Source organism: Mytilus galloprovincialis, chromosome 1 (genome assembly GCF_965363235.1).
Source record: "Mytilus galloprovincialis chromosome 1, xbMytGall1.hap1.1, whole genome shotgun sequence".
NCBI lineage: Eukaryota > Metazoa > Mollusca > Bivalvia > Mytilida > Mytilidae > Mytilus > Mytilus galloprovincialis.
Window position 1 is genome coordinate 43,879,285 of NC_134838.1, and position 13,107 is coordinate 43,892,391.

General features: G+C 31.3%; 1 protein-coding gene across 1 annotated transcript in view; it reads right to left on the reverse strand.

The window, feature by feature from the left end:
* Positions 1-13,107, reverse strand: part of LOC143060974 (E3 ubiquitin-protein ligase rnf213-alpha-like) — a 170,144-nt gene that overhangs the window by 110,070 nt on the left and 46,967 nt on the right. The window contains exons 18-24 of the mRNA XM_076233657.1: positions 12,155-12,307; positions 10,748-10,951; positions 9,565-10,195; positions 2,739-2,922; positions 1,501-1,637; positions 1,041-1,115; positions 208-326 (exon numbers count right to left, since the gene is read on the reverse strand). Coding sequence (XP_076089772.1) covers positions 208-326; positions 1,041-1,115; positions 1,501-1,637; positions 2,739-2,922; positions 9,565-10,195; positions 10,748-10,951; positions 12,155-12,307 — 1,503 coding nt within the window. The remainder of the gene's footprint in view (positions 1-207; positions 327-1,040; positions 1,116-1,500; positions 1,638-2,738; positions 2,923-9,564; positions 10,196-10,747; positions 10,952-12,154; positions 12,308-13,107) is intronic.

Consider the following 13,107-nt stretch of genomic DNA (forward strand, 5'->3'; position numbering starts at 1 on the left):
AATTATATTAGCAGGAACATAAGACCAGATTTTTTAATTTGTTGCTATAAAGATTCAGAAAAAAAAGAAAAAGAAATCTTACAAGACGTAAATATCAATTTTATTATTATTCTGCAAATTGGTAAAAAGGTCCAAAAAACCAACAAATTAAAATACTCTGGCCTAAGCTCAATAAACAAAACAAGTTTAAAATTTTGAAAGAATTACCATATCTAATGTTGTGTCTGGAGTACAAAGTAAGACTTCATCTGACTGAGGTAAAGGCATGTAATTTCTAGGTCCCTGATTATACATATATAGCGATAAAACAGTGTTGTATATCTCACCTAAAATTACAATGAAAATCATAAAGTATAAGAAGATTACTGTAGTTATACATGTATAAATAAGTAACCCAAATTTATCTTCATCTAACAAGCAAGAATGAAAATCAAATTTTCAATTTAAGTAGATAGGGTTCATAATTTCAATACTTTTCAATTTAGAAATTAATTTTGGTCTTTCAACTGTTTTGATTTGGTACAACCACTGATTGTACTAAGGAATTGTACATTCATTTTTCAGGTATATTTATATACATCTGATGTAGCTTCTGATGCAAGATTTTAACCTTTGTCAAAAACAGATTAAATGAAGTTAACGCAGAAACTGAACCAGGCACTAAAACTTAAAATTGATCATTGGTTCATTAAAATAAAGTCAAAACATGTTGACCCCTGTCTGATTGTCCAATATAACAGATATAACTTAAAATTCTACTGATTAAACCAAGTATGGTTGAACAATTTAAGTAAGTGTGAAACTGACCTTAGCAGCACCAGAACTTAATATTATATTCCCTGAATAGTGAAAAACATGTCTAAATATAGTCGAGGTTGGCTGTTACTCATAGTAACTAAAAAAATAAACAAAATATAAACGTTAAGATCTAGAAACAGTTTAATAGCCTATTTTGTTTTAAATTTCAATATGAACTACCAATTTGCCAAAATATTATAAGAAACCCATAACACCTATTAATTTTGTATCTACTAACTTACTTTGATTGCAGAGGAGTAGATTTGGTTCTCCTGACCTTAGGAAAGGTAAGAAACTCCGTTCAATGGTAATAGTTTCTGAAAAAATATAAATTTTTTCAGTGTGTATGCAACATGGATATGGTCAATATTTTGTATGTACAATGTATGCCATGTGGCATGTACATTATCATGATTATAGAATTTTCTTAAATCTAATTTAAAAGTTAATGTTGTTCTCAATCATTCCTCTTGGTTTGATAAAAAGAAAAGTTCAAATAATTTTGTGTTTAAATTTAAGAAACTGAACATTTAAAATAAATAAAGACGTTTTTGAAAGATAAGAATATTTATCATATTAACTCCATTTCACCTTCGAGAGTCATTAAAATCACCCCTCTTGAAAACGTTGCTCATTCACACTGTTGGAAATGTTCAATGAGTATAGTTACAGATCAAAACAAAATAATGTTCAAGTGAGTACCTTGTTCAGCAAGTCTTTTCAAAATCAGACCAAGATGTTCAATAGATAAGTAATCTGAAACGCCAGATGAAATGGAGTTCAGGAACTTTTCCCACAGTTCCCTTAAAGCTGTATGCAGCAATTCAAATGCATTTTCCCTAAAAAAAAATATACATGTATAATAAATAATTATCTTGGAATATATTAATTTCTCTAAATTATAAAGCCCAAAGTGACAACAAAATTTCAATGTCCAGAATCGTCAATCACTTACAATTCCTTAATAGTTTTGTAAAAGTTTTGTGTCAACATGCATTAGTAACTCTACCTTCAAAATTTAGGGTAAATAATTAATAAAGAATACTTGGTTACACATCAAAATAAAGGACATTAATCAGTTTTCCAACTGTTACTGTATTAGAATGGTCTGAGTACACAGTTATTGTCCCTTGATTTTCGTTGTCCACACATAAAGTCCCTAGAGTGGACAGTGTGTTACTTGCCATTTTTTTGTATACCCCTTCCAAATTTATTTCTTCATGTTTTATGCCTCAAATAGAAAGTAGAGGGAGAAAAATTACACTGAAAAAAATTGATTCATGAATTTTAAAGTAAAGTAGTGATTTGGTCAAGCTGCCAAAAAGGTTATAAATTAGCATGTCGGAAGCTGTAAAAAGATTTCAAGACCCCCTGAATATAAAATTGTCTATATTTTAAGTTAGAGCCAATAAAGTTTCTATAATTTTGATATAATTTATCCCAAAGGTAGAACAACACATTGTAAAAATATTATCGAGAAAGCGCAGGTGGGATTTTTTTATTTCCATTTATTGTCTAAAAGAAATGCACTACGAAATAACTGTGTACTCGGACCAAATACCATCACGATATACATTTTATACTAAACACATGGTTAAGGACATTTTCTGCCACCTAAAAAGTGCAGGTTTTAGATTCCAGGTAATGAAAACTGATCTTTTAAATGTTTTCACAGCTGAAGTCTCAAAATTCTAAACTAATTTGAAACATTCACTAGTACTGTTGACCATGATTTTCATTCAAATAACACAATTGAAAATTAGAGTCAACAGAGAAAATATGAAATTAATTTCTGATTTACAATTTTTAAACTTTTTTTCATTTTCAATTAAATTATTGAGTTTTTCTAAAATTGAATATGATGAAGCTTCTTTGAGATTTATCAGAGAACATGCTATTTGTCCCAAGTGAATAAACAATGCAAAAAAATGTATAATTACTCTGGGTGCATGCCAAGACCATGCACCAAGCCTTTTGTCATTGATTCCATAGAATGTTGATATTGCATCCATCCTGTGTATCCTCTGTATGCCTCATCATTAATGTTACCCTCACTCGGCACAGATTCATTTGAAAGTGGTTTTGTATAAAAGTCAGGTTCATGTTCCTCACACCATACCAATGCTAAATAGATTTTAAAAAGCAACTTTTAAAAACAAGTAGTCAAACACAAGTCATAATTTATCAATTCAAATACAACATATATGCATTTTTGTGCATTCAGACCAAAAATAAAATTTAAATTGTCTGATGTTGCCTACCTACCCACCTAAAAAGCAGCTTATCAGACAAATTTTAAGACACATCCCATTTTAAATTAAATATTTAAAGAATGTTTTCCTGCTCTTACACTTATTTCTTATGCAACTTAGGCCACACCAATTTAATTTCGTGTTCTACAGATTTTTAGACTGCAAAAATTGGGGCGGACGAGCGATTTGAAAATTTTAATAAAAAAATATTTAATTTGCAAATTTTTTAGGCGAAGCTTGAAAAGTAAAGGTTAGCGATTATAATTTTTTTTGTAAACATAAAATAGTAGATTTAGACAATATTAAAACTTGATTTATCACTTGTACTTTAACATTTCTTTAATCTATGAAGTATTTTTTCCCTGTTCACCAAGAAATAATTAAATCTGGTCTATGTATTTGTGACTGACAATGAGAAAATTTTCCATTTAAGTCATAATGAGGTTGGGAACAACCTCTTAATGTTATAAATATCCCTTTCATGAGGCGTCAATATATATACATTTTTGTAAGTTATAATATATTTCTTAGTAAAAAACACTTTTTAGTACAAAAGGGCTCCCACATTTCCCAAAGAACTATATATATCATATATCTATCTGGTATTAAATGGTCAAAACATGTCCTAGAATTTTGTAATATTCCTGGACTTTAACCATGTCAACACATTTACTTTAACAGTTTAATATTATTCAACATTTAGAGAGGTTGTTTAAAATATGATGTATTTCTCCTCTTTTTGAGTAAAATTCTAAGTTTCAAAGGTTTTGCATTGTTTAGTGGATATTGATATCTTTTATCATATTTATTGTGAAAAATGAATTATAAAATGAATACCAACAAATGCATATGATCTACATTGTAAGTATACATGTCTTAAAATATCTGTAATAATAAACAATGGCAAACATGTAAATGCTAAAGGAGTAAGTTCGGTAAGGGCCATATTTGGCCCCAATTATAAAGTTCATGGTTACAAGACAATAATTGTTTTAAGTTGCCTTAGAGACATGTGAGAAAGTTAAACAGCTGTTTTTGTCAAAGTTTAATTCTAACACAATGATTTTTACATCCCAAAAAGGTCAAGATAAGGGATTTTGGTGAAATTTGACAAAATCAGCTGGATTTCAACCAAATAAAGGACCAGGAAACATAGAGCGCAGGGGTCGACAAGCTTAATATTCAAATAAGACATGTTAAATGTCTTCACAAACATTATTTAAAAGATCTTTGTTGTCGACGTACGCGCTGTGTTTCCTGTCAAATAATCTTTGGAAATTTACTCATTTTCATTGATTTTTTCGTGAAAAATCAATATGAGTACAACTTGTGACGTCATAATGAAACGCAGAGACGTAAAATTTTCAACAAAATGGCTTATATCCTATCTAATCAATGTATTAGCTATAATTTATCGTGATATTGGTCAATAAATCCAAATTTGAAATTTACGCTAAAAAAGGGGGCCATTTTAGGACCTTATTGAACATACTCCTTTACAGTGTTATACAAAATGTAGTGTAATAATTTGCTGGAATTTCTTGAATGAATAATAACTCAGATAATAATAAGCTTTTTTTTATTTTTTTTATATAAGCCCTTAAAAAAAAAAGATATGTGTTTCCGGTAACATCATTTTGAAAAATAGGGTCGGAATTCTTTTTTTTTTTTTTTTTTTTTTTTTTTTTTGACATCGTAAATGAAATCCGGAAAATTATCATGTTTTTTCCTAGTCCGGATCCGTAATTAGTTTCAAACACCAGAAGTGTGCCATTTGCAATGTTTTTGAAGCACCTGCTGTGCAAATTTCTTGGATTTTAACCTATTTGGAATACCTTTTGACATTAATAAAATGTTTTACTGGCTTTCTATGCAAGTAGAAGCAAGAGAGAAAAAATATTATGTCATCTATCAGAAGCCTGTGTCAAAAACGGGGTCGGTTGATACAATTTTTTTTTTTTTTTTGAAGATCCAATTCTCAGATCCGGACATCCTGGCATTTACATTTGTCAGGAGGTGATGCCATCCGGAATCCTCTAGATTTTTCATCTATTTGAAGGGGATTACTGATTATTTATATTGCCGATAATTTTTTAACGAGAGGTTACAGTATGTTAAAAATCAAAATAGAGATATTATATAGTGTCTTTAACAGTATTAAAAGAGTAAAATTACTATATTCAACTGGTTACGATATATATCAATTAAATTAATTTGCAATAAGTCTATGGAAAATCTAGAGGAATCTTATCCGCATCACCTCTCAACATTGTTTACATAACAAAAATGCTAATCATTGATTGGTCAGTTACATGTTGTGATGTCACTGCAGATCTGAGAATAAAAAAGTTAGGGTCGGGGGCTAAAAAACAGGGTCGGTCGGGTTACCGGAAACATCGATCTTTTTTTTCTCGGCCTAAATTGAATTATAGAAATAAGATAAAATTATTAGCAATAATTCATATAATTAACAATTGTTTGAATAATATGCGTTTATTTGTAGAAGTAGAGCAGAGACATATAATACAATTGAGTAACTGGTAGAGTAACTGGTTGCTAATTGATTTCACAACTATGCTCTAATCTTTTTGAGTTCATTCAATCTCCCTTTGATATTCAATATCTTATTTTTTCATTATACACCTTAAAGTATAATAGTCAACAATACAACTACAATACTGGTATATCAGTGTAATGTACGTAGTACCAGTATTGCTGGGTTTTTTTCAAAAAAAGTTACAATACTGGTACAAAATTTTTATACCAGTATACTGGTATTGCCATCACCAACTACAGGAGATCCTTTTTGTGAAATAATGCTTATTCTTGAACTGTGACCAACTGTACGAGGCGGAGCTCGCTGTACCGGTTAATTTGACGATACTAATGTCCAATAATAAACGACATGGAAAGAAAGGGGATAGGAACGTGCACATTGTTCTTTTTTAAAATTTACAACATATATATATATATACCGTGTGTATCATTCTTCAAGTGTTTATCATTCTTTCTCTATAATCTGAAACTTTCCCACACTATTAATCGAAGTGTTCATCAACACGATTAACTGTTGCCTGTTCAAAGCACAGCGCACGATTGGAACAATGGCTGCTAGGAGCATGTCAATTTCATCGTGATAAAACTGCAGCGTGTGACAGGTGTACACTCTGGAGTAACGAGGTTCCGAAAGGGAAAAGTAGTAGATAAATAATTAACTTTTAGCCTTTATGATCCTTTATATTCTACAGAAATAAATTCTACAACCAAACCAAAGATAATAAAGTTTCTAGTAACTATTTTACAAACTATTTTACAATGATCTGTAATAGTTTATATCACATTAAATAAAATTATAAAAACAATTACGGCCAGCTAATGTGAGGGTCTCATTGGGGGTTCCGATCCCGGATCCCGCAGTTACTGTTTTGTCAGATTCCCGTATCCCGCTTACACTATGTAGTTCTCATTTTTTTGTCATTTCCAGGGTCCCGCTAGACCTCATTTCCCCTTTTCACGACACAATTATTGGACTTTCACGTGTCACGCTAACAAAAAATCGGCAATCCCGCGTTACGCGTAGACCCCTAAAGAGCTTTCTTACAAATTGACGAAAGTTACGAACGAACGTAAAGGGAGCACGTATTTCATTTCCACACTAACAGTTAAAAGAGTCTTTGTTTTATCCAGTAAAACAGCATTCTTTTCTAAATCAAGTTTATTTTTCAAAAATAATGATATCGTAAATAATACACGATTTTTATATAATCAAACAGAGAAAAATAGTGTCAATACACTTACGTCCGATACGTTACTGACGTAAACCACGAGTACACACATTTCCGCGGGATTTTTTTAAGCACGAGTTTCACGATTATTATAACATTTCAATGCCATTATTGAAGTACGTTAGTTTAAATTTAACGAAAAGATTCACATTTATTTTTATTTGTTATAGTAAACTTTCAGCAAATTGTCAAAGTGGAATATCGAGATTTGCTAAAAAAATATGCTACAATGTTTTTAAAAAGAAATGTTGTATAAATCTACAAAAACAGATTTTGTATCAAGAAAATAAATCTACAATTTTGTGGATTTTATGATGACGATTTAACAGTACACATGTTTGGAAGATAGACGCAAAGTTGTCACTTATCGTCCAGTGGCTAATATTTCATGAAGGTTCAGGACAATAGACAAAACGTAATTATACACTAAAACAACCCTTCAATTGCTCCGGTGTATCATATATACACATTAAGGGGGGAGCAATGAATATTACCAGGGGACAGGCGATGATTTAAAAGTTATTAAACGAGCACCAGCATATGGCATAGTTTGAAGATCATCTTGTTTTCTTCATTTTCATTTTATTATTTTGAGCGTTGTAAATTTTGAATCAAGGAAGTATTTGTGCTTTGATTTTTCTCATTTTTCTGTAAGGGAAGAAGACAATGTATTTGCTTTGACTTTTTTTAGGTTAAACAGTGCAACATTGTAATATTGAAGAGGGCCGGTTTTTAGTCTATTAGGGGAAATGTTTTCGGATATTTAGGATATTTTGAAGTGTTATCTCCTTATACCGAGCAATGACGAGGGTCGTAAAGGGTTTACGAACAAATTGGAACAATTCTCTTTAAACGAGAGATAAAAAAAAAAGGGCATGCCGAAAAAAATCGCAAATGTGTTTAGTTGTAATCAAACCGTGGCCTCGTATGTGGATGCTACTACATTGACACTTTAATTCAAAAACCCAAAAAAAAGTGTATTGCTATAAATATTTTTTTTAGTCATCATATAAAAGAATATCCAACAATTCAACTGAAATTCTTTTAAAAATGGGCGCGAAAGTGTAGGGTGCGAACAGACTTCGGGGGCTAACATGTGAGGTGCGAACGTGTAGGATGCGAAAGTATATTGGGTGCGAACGGACATGATATCGATTTATTCTTCCTTAGTTGATCTTAGTTATACGTACTATCAAAATGTTGAATAACAGTTGGCTATTAAACAAAATGATTGCTGATAAATTAATTAATGTTCAGGTCAATTGACACTTAACTATCTCAAGTGACTCTGCCCGATCTGTCTATAATGAAAGCACGGGGGGGGGGGGGGGGGGGGGGGGGGGGGGGGCAGTTTGTTCCAGTCATCAACAGGACCACTACCTTCAGTCTTTTGTAGCTGTCTGTAAGAACTGAGTACGTTTTGGCAAATTCGCAATTTTTTGCTGAATAACACTTTTTTTCAAATATGTAATTAGTTTAACAATATTTTTGGCTTAATCGTGTATATTAAAAAAAGTCATTTAAAACGTTTAAACGACTGACCGGTGAAAAATAATGTTATTCAAATTATTGAACCAATGCATACAAACATTATAAACTTAGTCTTCTGTCACGCGGCACGATTTTATCATTTTTTTTTCGCAAAAATTTCGTATAATCGTCAATTTTTTTTCCAATTGGTCAGTGTTGTGAAAATATGGCAGGTAGTTAGTGTTTTGAAGTCGAGGTTTAACGATTGTCACCTGTTTGTCAACAATCAACAAAAAACATGGATATTGAGCACGTGTTTAACAATCAGATAATAGTTTATTTTCAGGACATCCATGCCGGTATTGCGATCACCGGATTTTAACGAGATGGGTCACACTGAGGTCACTTTGCATACGGAAAATATGTCGGGGAATTAAAATAAAGTAAACTTCTTCTAAATATGAACAAATTAAAGAATTTTCTTCAGAAAAACGTATGTACATAAGTTTTATAATGGAAACTATCCATTGAGTTATAAAAAAATATATGCATTATTTTTTTTTAATTTGAGGTTTCCGTTATGACTTTAAATATTTCAAAAATGCTAAATATGTTTCGCAAACACCGTAACAAGAAAATAAGAAAAATGATTCTCTTAAATCAATACCGTTTTCTTGTATGATACTTTACTGCTGAAATTTAATATTTTACTTATGATGGAAAGAACTCCTACGGCCGTAAGAAGCATCTGACATATAATATGTCACATATACATTGTAGAAATTTTGATTCAAAACGCTTTCAGAGTATATAAGTCATATAAAACGGGATAGACATTCCTTTTAACATAGCTTCACTTTCCGACGTTTTCAAACAGAAGAACTTCACTGGATGAAGATAAAGGGTATATAATGTGTGTACATATTGTTTATGACAGTTTTCAGAAGGAATTCTGTTAGGATAAATAAATGTAAGTTGACACTAGAAATATGATATCAGAATCGATTAAAAAAGAATCAAATATTTAAAATATAGAGTCGATCCCACATATACATTTTTGCGTTTTTCTCTTAGCCATGCTGTTGTCCATTTTTATTGTATCTTTCGGATGTCTCACCCCTTCTTTTTTTACAAGAAATTAACACTGATAAGAGCCCTGGAGATATTAAAAAATAATAATAACTTGTAGATTTATTACATGACATATCAAAGGCAAAAAGAACGAATTATTAGTGCAATAAAATAAAGTATGCTACAACCTTCTTCAAGATCTTGGTCGCCACAATGTTTCAAAGCCTCTCTAGCTACAGCGACTGGATATCCATTGTCTGTGATCATTTTGAGAAAAGATGGGTTTTCTCTATTTTGCCCGGATTCATTCTGTAATCCACTCACAGTTTTTGTTGAGTCAATCGAAGGTTTTATTTGTGTCTGTTGGACATCAAATTTAGCCATGAACAGAGCTCTCAGGAGATTCTCTTTGTTACAATTCTGTTTGACATCTGATAGCATTGGGTACGTAAAAACTGAAGGATCTTGTGAAGCAGTTACCCTTACAATCTCTTGTTGCAGAAACACAATCTGATCAATTGTGAAATAGTTCAACCAGTAGAACTTCTCTCTTTTTTCATTTATGTAACTTAACCATCTTTCATGGCAATCCTCTAGAAATTTAGCAGTTTTCTGAATGATAATCCCAACATCATTGTCTGTACTGCCAGTTTGTCCCTTCAACGTTTGAGCGTCCCTACCCTGTCCAAAAGTCAAAAATGCACATACTGGTGTGTGTTCGTCACAGAAAAAAGTGGCCTGCCATTTAGCAAAAAGAACGCAACCATCAGAAATGAGCTTGATGTATACATTAGAAAGTCTCACAACAGCATCCAAAATCTGTAATATATACACATGAGATGAAATTTTTGATGTATATATTAATTATGAAAAATATTTGTTGGCATTTTGGTGATGAGTACTAGTACTCAATTTTTTTTTCAAACTTACGCTTTTCTCCCTTAATATTTATATATAAGTACAATTATAAATCTTTCGATATCAATGTTTTCGTTGTGCATCCTAGTTATTTGGAAATGAGGATCTGTATGGGGTTTCGAAATACAGTAATATGGCAAATAGAGAACAAAGGGCAAACAAATTAAGATGACAGAAACACAGAAAAACAAAAGAATAAAGAATAATTGGGTGCTGAAATATATAGAATGAAGAAAAATTGGCATACAACTAGAAAACAGAAGTGAAGACAATTCATTCAGACACTACATTGAAGACCCATTGGTGGCCTTGGGCTGTTGTCTGCTCTGTGGTCAGGTTGTTGTCTCTTTGACACATTTCCCATTTCCATTTTCAATTTAATTCATAATGTAATAAATAGTCCCAACTTCATTTTTGTTTTCTAAATTTATGTAAACAAAAACATTTTCTCACCATTGTAAATCTTTCAATATCAATATTCTCCTTTTCTGCCTTTCCAGCTACTAACATTAGTAGTGATTGAAGACTTTGCAGTCGTTTGAAATCGTAAACATCTGTCGTTGCTGGTTTTGTAGCCTTCTTTTTGGCCCCAGCAGATGAAGCATTGCGGCTTTGGTTTTGAACACTACAACTTAATGTTATAACATCTGTTAACTCCTGCCAATGAAGACAAATATATTTTTAGAGAAACTTTCTCAAATTAAATAAAACATCGTTTTATCTGAGTGTCATTAAGATTTAAAATATTTTAAACTATTGTTGGCTAATATATTGCTCTAAAGACATTTGATTTTCTGTAATGTCTATCGGTTCGATTGCCGAAAGCTGTCAATACTCAATAGATTATTATTTTTTAAAGAAGAAGAGCTATACATTAAAAAGAATTTTTTAAAAAAAGGTATAGCTGATGGTGTGCATTAAAAAAATCATGGAATACGAATGAGTATAAGAAATTTCATAATTAAAATTTAAATTACACAATGAGAATAAGAAAAACTGCATACATTAATGATAATTTAGATTTTGAGATCTAATATTCGCGACAAATTGTTTATTATTTTTCATTATGCCACTCCACATAGACCTATAGTTCTTCAGATTTGCGCTATATATTCGCTCACTCCAAATTTTGCTCGCTCGATTCCAATTTTTACACACAAAGAAGTCTTGAAGAATAAAATTTGAAGTGGCCTTCTGATTTTTTTTTCAAAATATGTTCATTTAACTTCATCAGGTAAAGTCAATTTGGCACAATTATTCAGTTTAAGAGAAATTTCAGATTCAAGGTTGACGTGTTTGAAACAAAGTAGATTAAAAAAATGTAACATATTATTAAGGTTTCAGTTCAAACAGAAATAGTTGATGTATTTTTTTTTATTGTGATTAAGATTATAACACAATGTTGACTGCTGCTACCCTATCTTGACATTTTTACCTATTATGTCTTTTTGTTTTTTTGACATATCGTTGTCAATTTATATGCGAATGTCGTACAAGTGAGAGGTTAAGCTAACTGTAAAACTAGGTTTATTTAATCCACCATTTTCTAAACTAGAAAATGGCTCTACCAAGTGAAGACTATGTCAGTTGTTATCCATTCGTTTGATTTGTTTGAGCTTTTGATTTTGCTATTTGAGTTGTGACTTTCCGTTTTGAATTTTCCTCGATGTTCAGTATGTTTTGTTATCCTACTGCTTTTTTTTTTTTTTTTTTTATCAAAAATCTCTTCAACCATGCAAGTATTTATACAACCTTGTCTTTCAAAGATTGGGTTTTGAGTTTTCAGGATAAATAAAGAAAAGCGTTACGGACGCACCAAACTTATCTAACGTTAATTTTCATTTCAAGTTATCAATATACCAGTTTCTTGAGCCGTGTGTTGCCACCAATGTATCCAATCTTATAAACACCTTTAGCATTGAGTGTTTCTGCCTGAGACAGAACATCAACCTCTAGAGAACCATGCGCTTTTTTAACTGATTTCAGCCACTCCAGACTTTTATATGTTCCAAGCTAAAATAAGACAAAGACGTGAATGTAGCCATTGGCTGCTTGTTGCTCTTTGGTCGAGTCGTTGTCTGATTGACACATTTCCCGTTTTCATTCTTGTTTTTATAAAGAGAAATATAGAGGTCATCAATGTTTTTAGAAACAAACTCTTAACTGTACTAAGTATATATATAGTTAGAACTATACACTGTGAATTAAAACATGATATTGAAACCCTGCAGCTGTACATCAAATCTTTTAATGAATAACACTGGAGCATTAAGGTTTTCTCATTGAAAAGATTTTCCTTACTGCATGTATCAATCACAATTTCTTAATTTCTTCTAAAACTTCATAAAGATATATACACATATCTTTTGAACGTTGTTTATTGACAATACCTGGATAACATTCGAAAGATATATTCTCTGTAGACACTGGCTCATTTCTAAAGAGCTTAAACTTCTTAGTTAGTTCGATATGCGCATATTTATTAATACTTTTAGTGACTCTTAGATTGAATTGAAAAGAAATGAACTTAAAATGGCAGGTAGTACGAAAGAAATTTAACATAACACAGTTTTATCATATTTAATAACCGTCAACATCGAACTTGACCTCCACATTGTTATCAATAGCATCATGCAAGAATTTGAAAAGCTTTAGTTGATCGATTCATAAGTTATTGCACAGAAACAACACTTAGTGCTACTTATACACCTTATCGCTATTTGTCCACCATCACTGGACATCACATATGTTCCAGTAAAATTTGACGTCATAATACAAAATATCTGACGCCACAATGGAAAAATGATTGTTGT